Source organism: Gymnodraco acuticeps, unplaced genomic scaffold (genome assembly GCF_902827175.1).
Source record: "Gymnodraco acuticeps unplaced genomic scaffold, fGymAcu1.1, whole genome shotgun sequence".
Lineage (NCBI taxonomy): Eukaryota > Metazoa > Chordata > Actinopteri > Perciformes > Bathydraconidae > Gymnodraco > Gymnodraco acuticeps.
Genome location: NW_022990583.1, coordinates 4,045,389 through 4,069,403, shown reverse-complemented (window position 1 = coordinate 4,069,403; position 24,015 = coordinate 4,045,389). Strand labels below are relative to the sequence as shown.

Here is a 24,015-nt window from a genome sequence, read left to right as displayed (position 1 = left end):
GAAAGTAATGTTATTGTTTTGTTTGTTGGTCTAATAATGAACTGACTCGTACTCCGTGCCAAACTCTCAGCCATCTTTATTAATAATAATCTTTGTTCAGGTATTTTACTTTATATCTGGATTTAACCATAGATCACAACTCTGTAGCGACACCTTGTGGTAGGAGTGTGTATCTATCTAATCATCACAGTTATCCCTTGAATATTAAGTAAAATATACGAGATTTGCCCCTGAATTGTAGGGCAGTCGAAGTAGAAAGTAGCAGAAAGTAAATACTCATGTAAAGTAAAAGTACCTCAAACTGTCTTTCGGTAGGCTAGTAGTTTGGTAAATCTAGCCTATTATCCCGAACAAGCCGTTTACCATTCCCTTTCTTCAAAATGAATGACATTACTTAAATAACATAGATTATTTCGAATTTGTGAAAGATTTACTAACCTTTTCACAATGCACATTAGCATTATGGTTGCACTCAAAGGGCCGGTTGCAACTATATAAATGTACATATATAAATATATAATATATAAAATGATGCATTATATTACATTATTGCCTCTAAATTGGATTATTATCGGATAGGGTAATAACTTCATAATTAACTAGCCTACGTCTGAAAGCAGAAGTCTAGGGCAAATAATTGCAAGTCTCTTCAGTGCGCATGTCACACAATGAGATGCATTGTGGGACATGTAGTTTATGGACAACGTGCTTCTGTAAAGTGGCATGTAAGTTACCGTATAATAAACGTATTATATTCTTTGCAAGCTCTTGAGGGCCGCATAAAATCAGAGCCCTAGAGAGATAAGGGCTCTGCATACAATTAAGTCGCGGGCCGTATTTGGCGCCGGCCGGGCCTTGAGTTGAGTAGATACTTTTATTTTGAAAAGAGAGCAGTGGCGCAGCTTTTGTACGTCACGCGGTGGCGCGCTGGGTATCCGCCTTGTTGATACCTTTGCAGGACTGCTCGTCTTAAAATATTGAAATAAGCTTACTTGTGACTTAATGCAGGTTTGAACATATGAAAAGTCAACAAAAGACATTAAGATGTGGATACTGACAGCCCTGGAGCCTGGAGGTAACTTTGTCTGTAATGGCCGACAATGATAGCTTAACACACAGCTAACAGCTAAATTAAATTCAGATCTCTGTTCAGTGTAGATAAAGTGATAAAATCAACTAGCTTCTTAACTGACCGAAAGAGAGTGCATATGTTTTTAGAGTAGTATGAAATCCTGGTTAGCCATGTGCCAAGTTGTGCATGAGTTTCGTTTTCATGCGCATTTTAAATGTTCTTATGATTTCATTGAATTGGGCCAAGATTGATTCATTAGTTTTGTTGAGTGTCATGCACTAAACATAGGCTTTTATGGCACAGGACAGCAAAAAACACTGGGCCAATCATAACATATAATTTCACAATATGAAAATGAATATGTTCAATATCATGTAATTCTAATAACAACACAAGTGTTACCATTTGGATGTAGTGGTCTGTCTTAGTTGCCCTGTATTTTCTAAAATCTTGCTAATACTTTTTATTTGTCACTCACATTATTTCCTTTGTTTCTTGTCTCTTCTGCTTAAACAATTGAGTGTCACCATTTTGAGATCATTTGATATCTTGTGACAAATTCATTAATCAACTTACCTTCAGGAAACCACAGACAATTTTGATTCTTCAACTGATTTTCTTCCCCAAACCGTTCGTCCCTCAAGCCACTGAACATGGGGCTATGAAAGACAAAATGAAAGTCATGAACATGACCAGGATAACAAGAAAAAACCCACATAAACACTGCTCTTCAGGAAAAAACGATATGTTTTTCCTCAGTTGCCAGTGCCCTCTCTGTTTATACAGACATATAACGTTAAGTTTAGTAATCCTCTTTGGTTTGACCATGTTTCTGAGCTTTGAAACTTTTGAAAAGCTTTTGAAATGTTTCTGAGCTTTTGAGCCACTCCAAAACATAAGCTTTGTGATCAGGTTATTTTTTTCCCTTTATAATTATATCACACTGCAAATAATTGCTCAAAATAAAACCTAAACTAATAGGAAACATTGCAGATTGTGTAATGTGTAAATCTGTCGTAACCATAGAACAGAACCATCAAGAACAGTTTGAGCTTCGGTATCTTGCATCTTATCTGCTGTAAGAGAATGTCCACGCATTAAAAGTGCACTTTCACAACTTGTCATGGGAGTTTTTAAATCCAGAGTTAGGTTGTCTGTTTCGGATGTTTACCATAACTTGCCTCCTGTCACTCGCAGGTGAGACACACTATCTGCTCTCCACTAAAGAGTATGTCGTGGGACGCAAGAACTGTGACATCATCCTCCCCAACGACCAGTCCATCAGCCGGGCTCACGCTCATCTCACAGCCACTGACCAGGTGAGAGGGAATTAGAAGACCAAAATATTCATTTGCATTCCTTCTAACAGTGTAACAGTAGATGAGTAGTCTGATTTTATGTGTACAATAGTGTGGTCGCACTTCTACACAGAAGGTGGTGCTATTGCAGAGGTGTAGCAGGACTGACAGATTCTCAATTGTGTCATTTACTTTCAAGTGTAACATCAGTCAGTTTTATAAAACTGCTCAGAGATTTGATATATTCTGTATTTAGTAAAGAAATGTAATTGATGTCATGCTCATTCTAGAAGCCAGCCTTATTGGTATTGATTTAACTTATAAGAGTTATTTAAAAATAGAGTTGCAGTGGTGGAAATAACATAGCTTTCTACATACACTAAAAAATTACGAATAAAACATGAAATGGTCTCCATCACTCATTTACTGGGTTAAAAACAAACCATGCAGGCTTTGCTGAGTGTTAACACTTACGCAATTAAACATACATGATTGTTATTGTATCAGCACTGATAGGTTGTTTTATATATATAAGATATTTACTGATACTGTCCAGGTTTTTGTCTAGGGCCATTCGATAAGTTGAAATACCACAATACCCTCACAACTGCAAAACTAAAATCTACAGGGTGAGGTTTTGATGTCAGTAAGCACTTACAGACAGAGAGATGTAAAGGCTGATGGAAACATGAGCAGCAGCATTAGTCAACAAGAGACACTTTCCAGAGCTCTGTTGTTTACGAGTGATGGTGCACACATCAGAACAAGTTACACACACGCCAACATGTAGCAGGCTGATGCTCAACTAAGAGTGATTAGTAGTGGTTCCCAAATTCATATACTTCCTGTATTACTCTATGTTTATCAGACTTAACACAATCAAAGTTCATGTGTATGTATCGTCACATTTAAAATACAAAGGTAAAGTTTGAGGCAAGTCTTGTTTTTATTTTTGAAGGTATATGTGGTTAAAGTGGGGATTATCAACCTTCTGTATTTGTCAGAACCTTCTTGGTATGTTATGTTTGATGTGTGCATTTCTATTTGTTCACAATGCTGTTGTACCATTCAAGTTTCTAAAAGTAACCGTCTTGCTTTTGGATGTCATTCGTTTAGCATGCAGGCTGTAGTCCTGTCCATTACTTCCTACACTTAACAGTTTTAATTGATTTTGCAAGCCTAAGATACACTTCCAGCTTGCGCTTATTTGAAAGGATGGGTTTCTTGTCGAGACATGAATAATTGAACAGACAGTCCAGATGATTTGTTTGACTGATGGACAATTTCATGAGTTTCTTTATTTATTTATTTCTTAGACCCTGACTGTCAAAGACACCTCCAAGTACGGTTCATTTGTGAACGGCCAGCGCGTGACGGAGAACACAACAATGAACCTGAAGTCAGGAGACAACGTTACATTTGGGGTGTTTCACAGCAAATTCAGGTAAATAACTGTAACAAGACAAGGCTAGTTATTTTTTCATATAACAGAACCATGATCAATAAGTCTGATTTCATCCGGTTTTATTGCACTAGTGTTCATTTTGACTATGAATGTTGATTTAGGTTTAGTCAAAGTCTTTTGAAAAAGTCACATGAATAGTTTCAGTTCAATTTTACTTGACTAAACCTCAACATATTTTAGTCAATTGAAATCTACAATAGATGTCTTGTTTTCTTGTGTGAATACATGTTGTTGACAAAAACTATGACTTGAAGGAAATAGCCTTGAATTCCTTTCAAGCTTAGTTTTATTTCCTCAACATTTAGAAAGGTCTCAATTCCAAATCTCTTTGCAGTTTGGACCATCAGAAGCCCGTAGTGTGTTCCTCATGTGTGGACAATGATGGCAAGACGTCGCTCTCCCAGGCCCTGGTGGCTGTGGGGGGTAAGCTGGTCAACACCTGGACGCAGGACTGCACCCACCTGGCCATGCCCACTGCTAAGGTCACCATCAAGGTCAGGACCAGACTTGTTTATTCTCAATAGCACATGTGTGTATTTGGCCCCAATTATGTATTTAATGTTTTTCCTGATTTCCTATTTAGACCATCTCTGCTCTGCTGTGCTGCCGTCCCATCGTGAAGCCGGAGTTCTTCTCAGAGCTCAGCAGAGCCGTTCAGCAGAAATTGCCCCCTCCTAAATCTGAGAGGTACAAAATCAGCCATCTTTATGTATACACATGCTCACTGAGGATTAACTGACCATCAGACTCCACACTGAACATTATCTCCCTAACTGTGCCGTTCATTGTTTTTAAGTTTCATCCCTGAGATCGATGAGCCCAGCCTGAGTAAAGAGGATGTAAACCTTGGAGCGAATCCAGTTCGGAAACGGCTTTTCAACGGAAAGACCTTCATATTCCTCAGTGCCAAACAAGTAGGTCCAGCTTTTCCTTTGTGATATTCTAGGTCACAGAACAGCAGGGCTGCAGGTGATCAGTTATTATTGCTCTGCAATTATCCTCTTGAGTCAAGGATAACAAAACACATGAGATTTCTAAGAAATTATCTCCGCCGTACCCTGCTTGTTTTATCTGTCATTAGCTTCGGTAATAATTGGAAAGTTACATGATCTCGTCAGCGTCTTGTTTATCTGCTGAACATCAGTTGGCAGGCAGTGAGCAGCACGGAGATCCTCTGAGAGACCAACTGCTCCAGTGAAGCGCTGTAGTAAAGATGTTTACTCAAGAGATGAGATATTTTCAAAATTAATTAAAAAGATGATAGTTAATAAAATGTAGAACTTACTATCACTATAATTTCATATGTATCTCCATTTTACATAGTGTCATCAGCAAGCAAATAAGCAACCATTTAATATAAAAAGAAACATCTACATTTGTTATCAAACAATTAAGTGGTAAATTGCTATTAATGGTAATGAATTCATTTACAAATAATTCCAGCATTTTGCTTGTGAGTCATTTCCTACACTCACTTATCTCCTAGTCATTTAAAAAGGGACGATGTTTAAGTCACAAGGACCCTCTCACAGCATAACAGCTTAAATACAACCTATACTTTTATGCTAGACCACAGTATGTATTGCAGGTGTATCAATGATCGGCGCAGAGAGACCATTTTTCAACCTGTAATGCTTTTGCATCCGTGGTAAGAGCCTGAAAATCTGCATTGTCCTCGGCTAATCTGACATTATGACATTAAAGAATATCCTCTGGAACAAATGCTTTTACAATATCTAAAATATGTATTGATCGCTTATTGAGCTTTTAATCCGACTTACATGAGGAGAAATATCAGAAGACATTAACTGTCAGTACTTTCCTGCCTCTCTGGTCACTGTCCAGATAAACAGTCGTGGTTTCGCTCTTCAATGTTGTTTGCAGCTCAAGCGCCTGAGTGCAGCTGTGAGTTTTGGAGGGGGCCGGAGCCAGATGCTGGAGGTGGGCTCTCTGCCCCGCAGCCTGCTGGAGAGTCCTCACTGCTGTGTGGTGGATGTGACCTCAGGAAGCTCCCAGCCTCTGCTTCCTACTTCTGCTGCAGAGTGGGCAAACTCTGCAAAGAACATTGTCCAAAGGTAAAACACAAGCTGTTTTTTTAATGAAAAAAAGCACTTTAGTATGTGATCTGGCAATTGAGTTGTCAAAGGGATGATTTGTGAAGACTTTAAAACTCTCTCTCTTTGACTTTTATCCTTTTTTCGCTGACAGAAAAGGCCTCCGAGTCATCACAGAGTCTGAAATCGGTTTGGCTGCCATCTATGCTTCGTGTGAGAAGTACTGCAATCCATCCTGTCTGACACCAGACTCAGGTGGGGGTTGGATAGAAAAGCACTGATTGCTGCCTTTTTTTTTCTTTAGCGTTATACATTTTCTTTGATTTATTTCTGTCTTTGTTTATGTTTCAGAGTCGGCACCCAAAGTGCAACCCAGAATCCCGAGTGCCTCTCTGTCTCAGAGCGTGGCGGTGGAGGAGACTGTGTTGCCTGCTGCCTCTCAGAACATCACAGCTTATGCAGTCAACACAGAGACATCACAAGGGTACTGACATACACTCGCAAACATGCATCTATTATAATGTGTGAAAGTTGTCCAAACGTTTGGTTCTTCTTCCTGTTCTGGGAAGCCTGTCTGATGTGTGTAATTGTTGTTATTTAACAGGAGAGAGGTATTTAAAGGAACGGAGCAGATGTCAGTAGGTGAGACTCCTAAGAGGAAGCAAAACCAGAACATCAGTCAGCTCTGTGGATCCAAAGCCGCTCAGAACACCACTCAGTGCATCGTGGCCGACACAATGAGATCATCGCTCAACACTGTATTAAACACGGCCTCAGAGAGGACGAAGCCTGAGTCCAAACCTAGAGGTAGCTGCATGAATAAACTAGAGATGCACCAGTCTGTCTTTTTATTTAAAAAAGTTTTTACTATAAACTATTGATCGTCCATCACCCATCAATCAATGTTTTGCAGTTTCAGGTGCAGGCAGCAGTGCCGTTTGGTCCCAGTCTTCCCTTCCCAGGACCAACGTTGGCACGACGACATTCCAACAGAAGCAATCTCCTCAAAAACAAAAGATCCCTGCACAAGCTTCCCCACAGAAACAATCAAGTCTGACCAGTTTCTTTCAAACTGTCAACAAGAAAAGGTACACTTTTTTTTTTAAAGGACTATATCAGTGTTTCTGCATGTTGGTAGGGATCTGAACATTTACAAATAACTGAATTCGGCAACAATATAAGAGGAAACTCTATGCTTACCCTTCTCTTTGTTTCCTCGTGAAGGCCTTTGGAGGACGAGCTCTCTGCTGCCATGTCAGAGCCAAAGCGTCCTTTACTGGAATCACCCATCAACATACAGGCAGCAAACACCTCATCCACGTCTAAAGAAACATCCTCCCGTTCAGACAGAGTCCCTTCAGCAACATCCCAGACGCCTCTGGGGTCGGCAGCTGATCTCTTTGGAGGAGGGTCAGGGGCTCAGTCGGAGAGGGTCTCAGACACTGTGCAGGAAGAACCGCGGAACAAAAAGAGGAAGGAGATGGAAGCAGAGATACAGATGGACGAACTGGAGTTTCTTATGTCTGAAGAAATGGACTTCTTTGATGAGCAACCCTCAGGGAATCAAGGCCAGCAAGCACAGCCAAAAGTGAGCAGTTCAACCAAACAACAAGGCGTAAATAATGTGGAGGCTTCGTCTTCAAGCAAGAGGCAACGGGTCCAACCGGAAGAAAATGGAAACAAGCAGAGGCCAGAGGTGGGCCTGCAAAAAGAGTCAAGCTCCATTAAGAACCAAACAACTGAGCAGCATGTTGTCTCTATAAAGACAGCGCAGATTCATCCTGTTGAATACAAGGCACCGAGTCATGAGTTCAGCAAACCTCCAAAAGCTTCATCTGCCAGTACACACTTAAAGCCTTCTGATGATTCGGAATTATTCATTGAGGTGAGGATTTACTTAGAGAAACGAAGACTTAAAGCTGTTTCATGACATGCTGTTGATTTACATTGTTCACTCTTTTTATGCCTGCAGGATATAGAGCCGCGCAAAGCAGATATTTGCCAGCCAAAAGAAGAAACTAAGAAACCTCCAATCAAACAGGAGGTCCAAGTAAGTTCACACAAAAGCTGTGAAAAGAACAACATGTTATATGTTATGCATTTATGCAAAAGGAAAACATCACTGATTGTATTGCTATCATTGTCTTTAACTCTCAGATATTCATTGTACTGTCACTTTAGGTTTGGTTCCTTATATATTGTTCAACATTTATTTATTCAAGGAAGATTAAAAACTGTTAATCAGAAGTTGATTCACTAATGTGCTGTTTCACAGGAGTCAAACATTGATGAAGATCTTCCCAAAAAGTTGGTTTTGGTGGAGTTTAGATCTCTGACTGTGAGCGCAGTTCCCACAACGAAACCACAGAGGGTGCAGAGCTACAGCTGCGCAAAGAACTTCAAACGTTTCCGCAAGGTTGGTCTACCATGCAACTTACACAACTAAAACAAACAGTATACTCCTGTTGGGGAGTTGGGAACAGCGCTGTGAATAACTGCTACAGAAAGGCTCTGTCTGTAAGATGTTATCTAGATATTTAGTCCTCCATTAATTAGACAGAAAAATAATCTACTGAATTGACAACAATTACAATTTCTCTCAATTTCAAAAAAAGCCCTCATTCGTGGGTAAAGTGTAAAAAAACGAAATATCAAGTGGCAGAAACAATAATGTATTTCCCTTGCAAGCACTTAAGTAAGTGATTCCTTTTCTCAGTAACATGTTCATTATATGTGAGACCGGCGTCCTATTTTGTTGTGAGTTGAAGACATGATCGTGTATGCCTAACATTGTCTCCATGACAGATACATACCGTCTGGTCCAAATCTACTTCATTCACCCCCTCAAACCACAACAAAGGAAATTCCAACAAAGGTTACATCATGTACAGAATTTATTTTTATAAATGCTCTTGTGTGCACGTGACAGATCTGCCGGGCAGGGGAAGTGAGCGCAGTGGGCCCCGTCATCCGAGGCTCTGATCTGCTGGTTCACAACCGGGGCAAAAACACCGATCTGGATGAGTGGCTGAAAGATGCAGCTGAGGTAATATTATCACTCAGTCTCTCGTATCTGTGTGTGAACTCTTTGAGTTTTGTATTAATGATTTGAGCGTTTGTTTGATTCAGGAGGAGCGTCACAACAAACGGGACGAGAGTGTTGGAGATGACCTCTTTAGGTGAGAAACTGGATTTCTTTTTGTAGTAAAGTACTAACTCTGATTCTAAAAATTATTGTAAGGTTTTGAGTATGAGGAAAAAAAGCCAAACCATTTGATCTTACCTCTGTTTCTTTTATTATGACGTCATTTCAAAGTTAAACAGTGGCTTGTTATATTCTGTAAAATACTGATTTTATTGAGTTATTTATTTAGTTATTAGAGATTTTCCTGCTGCTTTAGATACTTGTAACTTGTAAATACTTATTTTTTTACCTGTGTCTTGAAAAAGAGTCAACACTTGATGACAATGAATGCCATCGCAAATGTAGCAAATTTCATAAATATTATATTTATATACTTAATTAAGTATTTTGTAATTTTAAAATAAGTCATATTTTCACCTCCAGCCACACTGACAATATTCTGTAAGCCAAATAAAGAAAGTAATCTTCTTACCAAATGAATATCTGTGAATGAAATTCATTACACTAGACCACCTTCTCCCCCCGCTTTCCACACACATCCAGAAGTGACGACAGACTTTCAAACCTTCATTCAGAAACCTCAATAGAAGCCTTTCTTATAGCATGTAACATTTGTGATATTGGGCTATATAAATAAACATTGATTGATTGATTGATTACGTAAAAAATATCGGTCCAATCCACTTTCTCTGTTTGCCATTTACAGAGCCAGGGCTGTGTATTAGCACCAGATGTTTTTTACTGCACAGACAGCTAATGGTTGATATATCAACCGTTAACATTATTTTCTTTGTTCAATTCATGTTTAATTGTACTTTGTTTTGTGTTTATTGTTTGACCAGGCAGGTGTAAATGTTTCATCTTCAGTTTTTTCATCTGTAGCATCCTTTCTGATTTAGAACTCATAAGAGCTACAATATTTCCCTGTTTACTTATTAGTCTGTTGCTCTCGGACATTGAAGTTTGGCCAAAACCCTTAATGCACATTGTGTCCTGTACTAGACGTGCCTGCTCCTACACTTTGTCACCATGATAGTCAAAGTGGTAAAAATCCACTGAAATGAAGATTCTGTCTGTACAGCCTCAGTCATTATAATCAGGTGCAGACTTTATTCATTATAGCATTAACTGAGAATTAGAGGACCACTGTAGCTTCAGCTTAACCAATCAGAGCTGAGTTACTTTATCGTCACAGCGGTTGCCCGGGTAACAGAGATGATGAAAGCTGCTGCTGCCGTGTTTTCTGTCTGAGATTTATTTTGTGTGTGTGTCAAAGCTGATCTGTTTGATCACTGCTCAGTCAGTCATGCGTGGCCAGACTTTGCTGCTAAGAAAACAATCCGGTATTTTTTTGGTAGGATGAAACAAATGTTCCAGACACGGTTTATAGGAAGCCTGTTTGCTTTAAACTGTTCAAACACTGTCCTCGTTTTACAGCGCTTCATTTGGGCTGTTTTTATTGTTTGTTCAAAATGCCTTTAAGGACATTGAGGAATGATCCATGACGTGAATGTGATGTTACAAGCCCATCTTCAAATGGACAGACCTGTGAGATAAAATATTTTCCGTGTGTTTTAGGTACAACCCCACCAAACTAAGCAGGAGAAGATGAGCTGTTCCATCTTAATGTCCTGCAGAGGGCATTTAAAGGGCACAGGAAGTATGTCCAACTCCAGCAATACCATATGAAAAAATACAAAAATAATTCAATAGTTAATTCTTGATTTGTGTGTTTCAACTATAACTGCTTCAGAACTGATCAAATGGATCAGAAATGTTTGCCAATGTTTGGTATTGTATGTCACTAATTAAACAGCCGACAGAGAGACATGTAACAAAAGAGTCTCATGTTCAGAGAAGTTTTTTCAAAGTTTTATTTGTCAATAATAAAAAATGCGATTTACAAAACATTAAAAACTCTTTATTTGTACAAGAGAGCATTACAACTCTACATGCTGAAAGTATGTAGTTAGTTTTAGCTAAACTAGAAACTTATTATGGATTCAAGTTGCTGTTCCTTAAAGATCTCCGATGAGCCTGCAGGCATTTTTACAGATCTGAAAACTGCAGGTGACTCCACTTCATGCCAAAACAATGATGGGCCTTTCTGTGCAGACAAAGCCCACCTGTCTATTCATATTCAAGGCAAGTGCCACATATGAGTTGAGAATTTACTTTATTTTACTGCAGCAAGGAAATGATCATCTCAGTGCCAAAAGGAAGAAGGAAGCTGGCCTTAAAACAGTTATTCACCCCAAATTACAATAGGATCATCTACTAATTACTTGGTTAATAGAGCAACTTTTCCTGCTTTCTAAAATTCTTACAAATCTGCATTTAAATGTTAATTATTTGGTTACACACACACTGCTTGGGGCATTAATCTTTATTAAGTGAGAATATTGCTTTTGGATAGTACTGTCTAACATTGATTATATTTAATAACAGTAATAAGAGTTAATTCCACTTTAAGTCACCCTGTCCCCGCTGTCCTATGATGTCCTCGTCCTATGGCTGTCCTTACAGCACAGGTCTGTATTCTGCTCAGAGCAGCTGCTGCTAGGCAATCGTTCATGCCTGCATGCAGATATTTTATATTCGTATCAAAACAATAGTCAGTGATAAAGCATTAAGGAATAAAATGCAATTTATTTTTAACATAAGTAACAACATGTTCATTTAACTGTTATATGATTACCAAAGCGTTTTCCGTAATGTGTTAACATATTAACTTTGTTAGTGAAAAAAGTAATGTGACTACAGCAACGTGTATATTAGTAATGCATTAACCCCCCAACACTGACTCTGACTAACATTTTGAATTAAAGGGGGTTGACCAAAAATGTAAATTGTCAGATCAAAACAAACCATGAGCATGACCATCACACTCACACATATGTGTTCAATAGGGCATCACACTTTTGCAAACACTATTCAAATGATTTAAAGAAAATAAAAAGTTGTGAATAAAGAATAGATTGCTACTGTCTCTGCTCATAACCTCTACAAACAAAAACTGCTCAAAACAAAACATGGCTGCTTGCTGTGAAGCTCACTTAGAAAAATGGAAGAAGATTTTTTTTATTACTCATAGAGTTGGGCAATATCAATAAACCAAAGCCAAAATAATTGTAAGATATCAATTAAAACTACAAGTCTTCCTTCTAAAATCCATCATGTGATTTGGGAAATTACCTGCATTGTGTCTTAGAAATATGTATTGGAAGAAGTTTTTAACTATATTCTAGTCATTATGTAAATGTCCCAAGAATACATTCAGATCTGAGTGAATTGTTTGCATAGAAAGTAGCACTTAAGCATCATTTCATTTGTATTCAACTTGTCTAACTTTTCAGGTATATGGCTCCAACTACCTACAATAGCACCCTAACAAAGAATCCTGAAGTTAAATGGCTCAGAATAATCAGGAACATTGAGATTGCTTAGTTCTGAGATAGATTTTTTGTGCGTTTACAATTGCAAAAAACTCACCACTCCAGGTTGTTAACTATAAGCCATAAGTTACATGGCAAATGAGCGCAGTGGCCTCTATTTTGGAGCATATAAAGCTAAAATAAGACTTAAAGTGTGATATGGCAGAAACACAACTATTGTTAATAAATGAATTGAAAGACACGTGGTGAACAGATAAATAACCCTGATGAAAATAAAGGTCCCATTTAGTTTACAGATTGACTGAAAAAACCTTGGCACATGGACTTATGGGGACTTCTGATGAAGTCAGACAAGACTCTTAAAAGTTGTGTTTCTTTAGAAACTAATTATTGTACATCCATTGTCTTTTTGGTCTCAGAAAGTTGAACAAATTCCTTAGCTTTGATGAAAAAACTGCCTAAATGATTTAAACATTAAAATGTTTGTTTTCTGCTTCAGCTGGTATAGGTGCTTTTATTCTGTTCTATGGGACCAATGGGTACCGCTCTTTTCTCCATTGTGTTTCAAATGAAGTTATTCCCTCCGTTGCTGATGAGCTTCTCTTTCTTCTTGAGCCTCTTTAGAAGACACGAGGCGATGCCTAAAGCGCCACCCTTCAAAAAGCGAACAAAGTTGTCTCCCACCAGCGGGCCCATGGCAAAGAGACCTGGTTCATTGGCACACTCATAAGTATAGGGGTGAACGTCAATGGGGTTCTGTGTGCAGGAGATGGGTTTTGTTGGATCCTGACCTAGGTACTGGCCATTCCCCTTCAAGAAAAACAAGTTTGGGTTGGTCCCAATCAGCACTAGGGCCATGGAGATCTTGAATGCCTTGAGGGAGTCGTTCCCCTGCAGCAAACACGTCATGTCAGACTGGAAGGACACCACGCCGTGTTCAGGGAAACTTGTGTAGACAGGAAACAGGCTGACACTTGCAGTACCAGCCATGTTACCTGCGGCAAACTGAGGCTTTGGGCACATCTTGGCACATACTGAGGAGGCAATACTAACTGCCTGGGGTCTGTCTGAAGCAGAGGAGGGAGCCACGTTAGTGTAGGTCTGAGAGGACATCATGTTGTAGACTTTGTGGTACTCAGGGTACAGGGTCTTGGGCAGCTGTTTGAAGATGAGGTCTGGGTTGTCCACGCTCTTACGAAAGACATGCATCACTCTAATGTTGCTGCCACAAGCGCAAAGAACTGCATCTGCAGCACTCAAACCGGCACCTACGATTAAAACTGGATCAGAGTTCATATCCAGTTTTCTCCGGCTTATGGCCAAACCCAGGTCTGAGATGCTGCGGAATACAAATGGAAGGTCCTCCCCCTCTGCGCCTAAGTGAACCGGAGAATCGGACGCACCGGTGGCCAAAACGATATTTTCAGCAAACAGAGAGAAGGGGACATGAGTGTCGTTCTGCACCTGCTGGTAACCCCTTACTTCCCAAAGAGTCCCCCCTCCTCCCTTGTCAACCCCATTACCCTCAAAGCCTTGATTCCCACCATCTCCCACCCCTCCATCTCCTTGATCAGTGTGCCTATTTTCCAGACCTTCCCCCTCCTGCCCCCGGCAGAGTTTCTGAACAGAGGTCACGTAGGTGTTGTCAACAAAATTATTTTGGAGGCCCTTAAGCTTCACATAGTTACGGTAATAGGACGAGATCTCCTCTGGGGTGGCTCTGTCACTGGTTACATCTCTAGAGAGAAGAGAAAGACAATGAGGTAAGAGGTGGCACAGAATGAGGCCGAGACTTTAGTCATATCTTTGCTGTCAACCTTTCTCAGTACCTGCGTTTCCCGTTAGTCAAGTCCCTATAGTTAACCCCAGGAAGCTCCATCCAGATGCCAAGACTAATAGTCAGCATTGAGCCTTCCATTGCCTGGGTAAAGAAGAGAAGGGTCAGAGACGGACAAAAACAACAGCATTGACAGAAAATATAGATAGTTAAATGGTGTTGCAGACTGAACCTGAAACTTACATGCCAAGCACCTCCAGGCGTTGCCCTCCCCAGAACAAGATGTGGGACGTGTTGCTGCTTGTCCCTCTTCCACTGAAGGACTGGGGGGAACTCGTAGCCAAAGTCAGCATTGGGGTGCAGAAGTGTGTCAAAAAGCACAGCCACCGGGTTCCTTGACCTCCCCTCGAGACCTTCGCTCAAATATTCCAGATCCTGCAACAACAAAAATGTCAATTTCATGACATGTAAGAGTGACTGTGATCATGTGTACATGTGCAAGGAATTCATAGATGTTCTTGCCTGTTCAGTGATGGATAGTTGCTTGGACTCCTGTAGTTTCCTGTATAGTATCGGGTTTGGGTGAACTGTTGCTGTATCAAGGTACGGCTTATGTCCACTCAGCAGGTAGGACAGACAAATACCAGATGGGCCATTGCCTAAAAACAGATTGGAAACATTTGGTTAAGCACCACAAAAGAGCACAAAGCATTGCATCACACACATTAGAATGAGAAAGAATTCAAACAACTTAAGGTCAGGTGGTAAGTGCAAAACGTTTACCTATAATGACCACAGGGAGAGTGGGTGGGTGCACTTGTGGGAGAGTGGTCTCTTCCAGAAGAGGCATGGCTGCAGCCTGGGCCAGAGCCGGCACTGAGAAAGGAACGATAGAAATTATTTCTGTAAATGTCCATTCGGTACTCTACTAAAAGCGGAGACCCGTTTGTGCTTTGTCCCCCCAATGCATCCAAGCATCTATCCTGAGTCTCATTATTTGAACAGGTTCAAACCGGCTTGCAGTCTTTGTGTCTGCCTATGTTGTTGTTGTCTCATGTTAGCTTAGATCCTGTCTGCATCAACTATCATCAGCTGACTCGTGCCCACACACTGAATGGGGGAAAAACTCTTGTTCATCCTGTTATTGTGCTTTCACACACAGTCTAGCCCTCCCTGTCTGTCTGGGACTTCACGCACGTGGAAACACCCCGCCACAACAAAACGTGCCCCAAGCTTTTCTCTTTGCCGTCCAACCAACGTCAACCCACCCCCTGTCATATCAAACACGGCTAGTCTGTTAACCCCGGTGGGGCTTCCCAAACAAAGGGGAGTTCTAATCAGATTTATGTAGGCTTGGGTCTGTTGTTAAACTTTGCAGTTGAGCATGTGCAGTGTGTGTTTGTGTGTTACACGACAGTGCCATTGTGTGCCCGCCGGGCAGCAAATCCCCCATGATCACTCCTCGAGTAGGCTCTAATCCCACTGGACCTGTTCATGTCTTTACCGGCCCTTTCAACAGCAGCAGGGTGAGAATGTGGTGTTGGCATGCTGACAGAACTCCTCCTCCTCTCATACCACTACCAACACCACCACACTCACTCCCGCCAAAACATTCCCACCAGACACAGCAAACAGTGCCTATCGCCCCAGTGTTGTACTTAACCCTAACCAAAACACTACCCACAACACCTTTGTCTTACTTAATTTGTTACTTACTGGCCACAACACCTTTGTCTTACAACCCAAAACTATGGCTAACTTCTTGTATAACTCCCTTGTCTCCAACCCTGCTGCACACCCCCCTATCCCCCCTGTCTGACCTGTCTGTAACCTGTTGTCTGGTCACTGGCTTGTTTACCCTTTTCATTGAAAGCACTTGGATTCCACAAATTGCATGCCCTGTTTGGAAAAGGCTGTGCCCGCAGCTGGCCGGCTGATACTGGTATTTCCATGCCACTGGTCGATTTGACAAAAAGTCATAACAGTTTGGGTTTTTTGCTGAAACTTTCACTGTGCACACCTTTAAATCAGTGCATCTCATCCACATGAATGTATTCAAATTCAAGATTAGACTGTCGTTTAACAAGATGTTCCACCAATTAACAGAAGGGAACAGTTTGGTAAAATGAAAAAAATACCAACCGAAAGCACCAATAACTAGCTTATTTTGTAGGCTTTTAATTGCATCTCCTGTCTTAAAAAGCAAATGAACAGTGGGATTAAATTACAGTATGTAGTCTCTGCCGGATGTAAATGATGCAACAACTTTGCTGTAAATGTTTTTCTCAAGGAAATTTAAATATGTTGCCAAATGCATGAATCAGAACACAGACTGAGCAAAAGTCTGTGTTCTTTATTCACTGTGTTTTTATTTATTTGATTTAACTCCTTTAATAGCAACGTTAAAGTGCCAATCATCCAAACCAGTCCTTTACCTGCAAGGATAACACAATACATCCACAACTAAAATAGGAAATGATAAGAAATGTTGATTTTAATGTTTGCTGCTTGTTTTTGGTTTGTTGTACTGGATCCCTGCCCATTCATGTGCCTACATGTGCGTGTTGTACAGCATGAGAGGAAGGGCCATACTTTTCTAGAACTCGCATAGGCTACTTAGTATTGTGGGCTCTGGAAAACAAATGAAAACAATAAAACTTAGGCCAAATGTTACACTTTTAACGTCAAATGTCGTCAAAAGAGTAACAATTATTAGTTTATTTGCCGTTAATTATTTAACAAAAATAAATAAATCAGGATTGCTCTTTATTTCTGATTTAATGCAGGTTCTGTTTTAAAGGTGGGTTTAATTTGTGCAGGCCTTCAACTTGAAACCAGAACAAGATGAGTATATGTGGGGATGTTATTGCAGCACAAGCTGGTGGAGGACCTGGATGATGTTGCAGTCTGTTACCACATCATCCTCATGGGCTGAAGCCTCCCACCACTACACACCACACACCACACAGTCCTGACTCCGAGCAGCGGTCCTTGCAGCATGCATCCAATAAGGCACAATGAGCACATGCGACTAGCGTCTATGTCACGGTCATTGCACAATTTAGGTCAAACACACACCGGCACCGGCAACACTCGGCCAAGAACAGCATCTCTTACCGCGTTGTGATGAATCTCTGTGTCCAAGCCGCGTCCTCTTATCACGACCCACGGCTGCGGTTCTAACCGTATAAATAGCCAGACATCGGTGGGAGGACCTATTCGACTGTCCGGGCTTCTGCATGAGATAATAAGCCAACCTCTCTCGTCATCACACACACACACACACACACACACACACACACACACACACACACACACACACACACACACACACACACACACACACACACACACACACACACACACACACACACACACACGCACACACACACACGCAAAGAGACCAACGACATACACACATAGCTACTTACCTCGGTCACATGCGCATCTCACTGCACCGTTCACGGAGAAGAAGAGATCCGGAAGATCAGAGCATCTCTCAGCCTCCTCATCCTCACAGCGCCGCCGACATGCTGCTCACTGAGAGGTCCTTCAGTGGGAAGCTGTGATCTCAAGATACATTTCAAATCAGGTGGTTGCATATTACAACAGCAGAGGTAATCTTGACCTAAAGTTAAAATAGAAGTAGCCTACCAGAGAGAATACTCTGTTACAAGTCAAAGTCATGTATACAAAATGTTGCTCAAGTAAAAGTAAAAAAGTATTACCATCAAAATGTACTTAAAATACCTCAAATTAAAGTAGGCCTACTCATTAGGCAGATTGGCCCATTGTATTATAATATATATTATGTTTTGATTATTGATGCATTAAAGTGTTGCTCATAGCTGCAAGGTGCAGCTAAATGTAATATCTTTGATAACGGATAGTATGTGCATTTTACATCAGATGTAACTAAAGTCTTACTTAAGTGTTTTTATATTTCGGAACATTAATCCAAATCTGCAAAGTAACTAACGGTCTTAAATAAATCTGATAAAGTTGAGTGGAAGTACAAAGTAGCAACACATTTTAATACTCAGCATTGTACATTATTTGAGTAAATACTTAGTTACTTTACAACACTGTAAAACAGAGCTGTATTATGCAAACATATATCACTGTATATCTGAACACAAAAACTGAAAGATAAGTTGACTGACTTGACCTTGACTAGACGGTGAAAGGTCAAGTCTGTAAAAATTACAATACAAACAGGGTCATCAACAATGCTCAGGACAAGGTTGTTTTTGACAATAATTGAAAGGGTTGATATATGTTTTAAATCCCAAAATATGAAAATGTTGGACAGCATCTTAGTGATTTTGCTTTTCTCAGAATAAGCCTATAACCAATTAAACATTATCCATATACTTAAACAAGTAGGCTACATTTGGACTGTATAGAGAGGAAACCACCCTCAGTGTTCCTCCTGACAAAACCGCCTACCTTTAATCCATATAGACATTTCACAACGCCTAAATAGCACTATTATGATATGGCTGGTAGCTTATTTTAAAAAAAGCAGATGACATGTGCAACTTCTATACAACAATAGATTCAAAAAATTAGGTAAAGGATTGTTGTGGTAAATCTTGTGATTCAACAGCATGAAATCTCACGAGAACCTCACGTCATTGCTTTGTTTATATGCACAAAAAGCAGCTGTCACTCAGCCTTGCGGAAACCCGCCTATTTGCCTCATGATCCAATGGGCTATGAGATAACCTAAACACTTCCGGTCCTTCATACAAACACATGTGAACCTAGCCGCTAGCTCAGTCAACAACACAAAAGTGGCAATAAACGCCCCTGAAGATGGTCCAGTTAAGTAGAATCCTCTTCCGGAAAGTAAGTACTGTAGCATTCATTATGTAAATAACATGCTAACGTTTCAAAAGTGTCTGTTTACTAACCACTGTTATGGTGACATTGGCAGTTAATCAACTGTTAGCTACCTCTTGCTAACTGCTGTCAACACATTGACTGACTTGCAGTGCCTCTGTAGCCTTTATTTTCATATTTTTCCTAAACGTTTAATCTTTATATGATGCTAGCAATGCAATGACAATAAGGATATATTTTTATGTATGAAAATGCATGTCTGTCCTTGGAAATAGTGTGTGTCATCTCTGTTATTTTCCTAATTGGTGATTTCATTTTCTCATTATTCAAATAAACTATTAATGTATCGTTTGACTAAACAATGCTATCAAATCCTGTTGGATGTGTTTACATGCAAACTCAGATGCTGTAAGTAAAAAGTACTTTTAGTAGTTCATTCACATCTAGACTTAAACATGCCTAAGACTTACATTACATGTTACTTGTTAGACGCTTTTATCCAAAGCGACTTACATACTCAATACTGTGGGCAATCCCCACAGGATCCCTTTGGGGTGAAGTGTCCCAGGGACACAACGACATGCTGACTGCAGTGGGGTTTGAACCTGTGACCCCCTGATCCGAACACCAACGCTCTATCCACTGAGCCACACTTCCCGTTGTTGTCTTTTATTTAAAAAGTAAAACTGCTTGGGATCTTTTACTAAACCAATACAATAAACACCTGCATTTTTAATTGTTTTAATCACTCGCATTATTACTAGTAGTTAAAAGTAACTGACTATGGCCATTGTGTAATCCTACAGTATCTCTTTCAGCCAGTCTTCCCTTTCTCACAATGCTGCCACATCTCAGTAAATGTTGTTTATTAAAATATTAACATTTCAGTAGTTTAGCTTACCCGTTTTGAAGGGAGCTGTTTATGAATGGCTTTGTCTCTAAAGTTTCTCCCACACATTTAGATCTCACCACTGTATTTCTCTGCCTCCTACAGTATGGAAACTTTGTGGATAACCTACGTTTGTACGTCCGAGGAGGCAGTGGGGGAATGGGTCTTCCCCGTCTCGGGGGACATGGAGGAAACGGGGGGGATGTTTGGGTGGTGGCTTCAAAAAAAGTGACCTTGAAGAAGGTCAAGGACAAGTACCCCCAGAAACGTTTTTTGGCCGGACCAGGAGCCAACAGCAGGTTTGTTTCTACAAATGAAGTTTCCTCTCTCATAGTGTCACATCAGAATATATGTTGTGGCGCTCATTCACCAATCATTGACATAAGCTGACGACTTAAATCTTTATCTAAAACTTTATATTTATCTAAACTAAAACTATTATTTAGAAGCCAAATCATGAATGGTAATGCGCAGGATCTGTAAAGTCATACTTGTTATTTCTTGTCATTTTAGTTATTTAGTTTATTTATTTTGTATTGTTTTGTAAAAAAAAAAAAAATGTGTTTAAAACATGACGCTGATGACGGTGACCTAATCTTTTATCTTCAATAAAAATGTACGCTAGAGGGGGTAGGACCAGAAAAGTTGTTTTAAGCTTCTTCTTCTTGCCCGTGTTGAACATGACAGAGACTCAGACTATTTGAGAACTTATTTTTATTTGTATGTACCTTGAACGTTTTTTTTTGTCTTTTTTATAATGATTATTATAAGAAAAAAAATAGATATTATTATTATTGTTTGTTTCTGTCATGTTCAATACATTGACAAAAAAAAACTTAAACATGTCATGTCACAGATGCTAAGGGCTGTTTTGTGTATTGAGTGTGTGAACTGTATTTATTGACAGCGTCCGAGCACTGAAAGGAGAGAGGGGGGAGGACAAGGAGATCTTGGCTCCTGTTGGTGTCACAGTCACCGCTGATGATGGCAAAATAGTTGGTATGTAAAACTTTTGTACACCTCCTACATGTTGTCCAATGCATTTTCATTGTTGTATTTGTGGAGGTAAGAACATCATATGTGGCAGAACATCAGTATCAGATAGGAGAGGCAAAGCAACTGAAAACTTAATGTTACTTTTCAACCCTGTCCTTCCAAGGTGACCTGAATGCTGAGGGTGACCGTCTGAAGGTGGCCAAAGGAGGATACGGAGGCTCCTTCCACTCTGCCTTCGAGCCCACTAAGGGTCAGATCAAACAGATACGGCTGGATCTCAAACTCATCGCGGACCTGGGCCTTGTTGGGTGACAGCAGAAACACACATGACTTAACATTTAGTTTATTTCATATGAGACTCCACATGGCACACATATTTCTCTTTAATATCTGATGTTCTTGGTGTTGATTCACCGTCAGGTACCCAAATGCAGGGAAGTCCTCTCTCCTGACTGCCATGTCTAATGCAACTCCTCAGATTGCCGACTATGCTTGTGAGTACAAAATATTGCGGATGTATACTGTGATCTTTTTTTTGTTGCGTTTCTAAAATCTATTTGTCATTTTACAGTCACAACTTTGAGGCCGGAGATCGGCAAACTGATGTATAAAGATTACAAACAGGTATGGGAATGTATTTTGTTTTTACATATCAATTGATTTGTCTATTTTTCTAGTTTCCCCTTATTTAGTGAGGTTCTTCATATTTCTTTTTGTATTTTTGGCAGATTTCTGTTGCGGATCTGCCAGGCCTGATTGAGGGAGCTCACATAAACAAAGGCATGGGCCACAAGTTCCTCAAACACGTGGAGAGGACCAAGCAGCTCATGTTTGTGGTGCGTTGTGACTGAAATAAGTCATACGTTGAAAACTACATGTGTATACGATTTGAGGAAAACATGCAACCCGCCTCAAATGTGGTCAGAATAACCAGATGTTTTCTTTTTTCTGGCTGCAGGTGGATGTTTCCGGGTTCCAGCTGGCTAGTAAAACACCGTTTAGGTCGGCCTTTGAAGCCATTCAACTTCTAACCAAGGTGAGACTGATGATACGACTTTTGATCAAAACATATCCTAAAATCTTTCTAATAAAGCTCTTATTGTAAATAAAGAGTTGCATACATCTTTAGAACTTTTTTTGACCTTTCCTTTCTTTCACTTGACGCCTCATCCATCCATCTCATGCCATAAATATTTCTTTATCTCCCCTCCTCCTCTCTCACCACGGACTCAAGGAGTTGGAGTTGTTCAAAGAGGAGCTTGTGTCGAAGCCTGCTCTACTGGTGGTGAACAAAATGGACCTGCCTGACGCTGAGGACAAATTTGCAGAGCTGAAGGAGCAACTACAAAATCCAGCCGGTAAATTTGGCTTATTTAATAGCTTTATATTTGAATGAGATGTAGTTAAACATAGACGACTCTTTTGCCTTAAGATCCCAAAATAGGTAGCGATTTACCAACGTCCTCTGCGAATTATGGAATTCTAGGATGTGAGACATTTGCCAATGACGATAATTGTCTTATTCAGAAGATGGATATAATCAGTGAATATGAAAACAAAATGTATAATATTTCGTGAAGAATATTTAGCTGAAACCAACATAATGTAACAATGGTGCTATAGCAATCACCATTAGGCTGAATGCAGGGGAAAAGTGCCCTGTCATAATATACAAACAACCCAAGCCCTTTGAAACTCAAGCAAATATTAAAGGTCCATTCATTTATGAATAACTGTTTATAAGACGCAGAAAACAAGTGTATTAAATGCTAACACGCTTAATGCTATACCATCTCGATATGTAATAACATTACAAAATGCACATTTTTACTCAACTTAATGTCTTAGGGTTATTGTGTTTTAGTGTAGAACTATTTTCTGCAACTATTTATAAGATCATTGCTATATCCTCGGTTTTTCTTTTTTATAAGAAGCGTAATCAGATATCTTTGGGTTTTGAGCCTTGGAAGATATTTTGTAGACCAAACAATAAATCTAGAATATAATGAGAAGATAATTGATAAAGAAAATAAACATAGTAGCAGCCCTAAAATGAAGTGAATATGAATTCTGTTATCTCTCCTTCCTTTAGAGTTCTCTCATCTGCTTGCTGATGACATGATACCGAAGAACTACATGACCTTCAGACACGTGGTTCCTGTCTCGGCCCTCACGGGGTCCGGTATCGACCATTTGAAAAGTTACATACGGGAATCCCTCGATGAAGACGATGCAATGGAAAATAAAGACGTCCATCAGCAGAGACTGCAGACACTGCAGACACTGAAGCACAACTCACACACGTCTATATAAAGAACTTGGGCAACATTTCTGCTGGACAATGACGGATGGGTTGTTTCCAAAAAAGTTTCAAACCACATAAAGCTTAAAGCCAGGGGAACGGTGTCTCCTGAGAAAGCCCTCTGGAAACAGAAAATGCGGCTTTCAGCGCAGAACTGTCCCTGGAAGTCAAAAAATCCAATGTGGCTCAAAGGGTTGACCTGTGCTTTGAATATTTGCTTGCTGGTCGAAGGTTATCAAAATCTAAGCCTCAGTCAACATGGCCCCTCTTTATTGAGTAACGATGCAACATACTTACCCATTTAAAGTATGTTGACCATCAAATGCAAAAGCAGCACTATGTTTTGAGCCAGATACATTTAATTATATTTCACCAGATTGTTCACGAAGATCAAGTTTGTATTTATTTGTTGTGTTGTGGCGATGCACTGATCCAACTTTTTCTTCATTACTGATCCACAAACCTCGACCCTGGGTATCTTCCAAAACAGAGTACGTATCCAATACTAGAGCTCTCCTTTTCCCTCCCAAGTTTAAAATATTTGAACTGTAAGGTAACAAGAGCCCGGGTGTTATTGTGGCGTCAAATCTTAACCTGCTTTATCTGAATGAATGTTAGGAAGAGAGGAACGCTGAACCTTAGTTAGCTAAAGCAGTGGATCAGTCATATCTGGCCATCATTGGATCAGTGCATCCTGTTATATTGTGTAATACAAATTAATTAATAAAGCAAGTTTTGATACAAGAAGTACAGTCTGAAGTTAGAAATATCCACATA

The 24,015-nt window shown here is 40.0% G+C and overlaps 3 protein-coding genes across 3 annotated transcripts; 2 read left to right on the top strand and 1 right to left on the bottom strand.

The window, feature by feature from the left end:
• Positions 1-826: 826 nt before the first annotated feature.
• Positions 827-10,951, top strand: nbn (nibrin). Its single transcript, XM_034227999.1, has 17 exons — positions 827-1,075; positions 2,270-2,391; positions 3,687-3,814; positions 4,170-4,329; positions 4,419-4,522; positions 4,632-4,749; positions 5,720-5,910; positions 6,044-6,144; positions 6,241-6,373; positions 6,494-6,696; positions 6,803-6,977; positions 7,114-7,774; positions 7,862-7,939; positions 8,165-8,305; positions 8,819-8,935; positions 9,019-9,068; positions 10,613-10,951. Exons 1-17 carry the CDS (start codon positions 1,045-1,047, stop codon positions 10,644-10,646), a joined length of 2,547 nt encoding a protein of 848 aa, XP_034083890.1. The 5' UTR covers positions 827-1,044; the 3' UTR covers positions 10,647-10,951.
• A 1,003-nt stretch (positions 10,952-11,954) lies between these two features.
• osgin2 (oxidative stress induced growth inhibitor family member 2) lies at positions 11,955-17,740 on the bottom strand. Its single transcript, XM_034228000.1, has 6 exons — positions 17,324-17,740; positions 14,990-15,082; positions 14,729-14,865; positions 14,450-14,641; positions 14,259-14,350; positions 11,955-14,167 (listed from the first exon to the last, which is right to left on the bottom strand). The coding sequence occupies exons 1-6, from the start codon at positions 17,445-17,447 to the stop codon at positions 12,994-12,996; spliced, it is 1,812 nt and encodes a 603-aa protein (XP_034083891.1). The 5' UTR covers positions 17,448-17,740; the 3' UTR covers positions 11,955-12,993.
• Positions 17,741-18,944: 1,204 nt separating this feature from the next.
• gtpbp10 (GTP-binding protein 10 (putative)) lies at positions 18,945-23,982 on the top strand. The gene is made up of 10 exons (XM_034228151.1): positions 18,945-19,057; positions 20,046-20,239; positions 20,848-20,939; positions 21,100-21,244; positions 21,357-21,430; positions 21,508-21,560; positions 21,665-21,772; positions 21,895-21,972; positions 22,171-22,294; positions 23,029-23,982. The coding sequence occupies exons 1-10, from the start codon at positions 19,025-19,027 to the stop codon at positions 23,247-23,249; spliced, it is 1,122 nt and encodes a 373-aa protein (XP_034084042.1). The 5' UTR covers positions 18,945-19,024; the 3' UTR covers positions 23,250-23,982.
• The last annotated feature ends 33 nt before the right edge of the window (positions 23,983-24,015 follow it).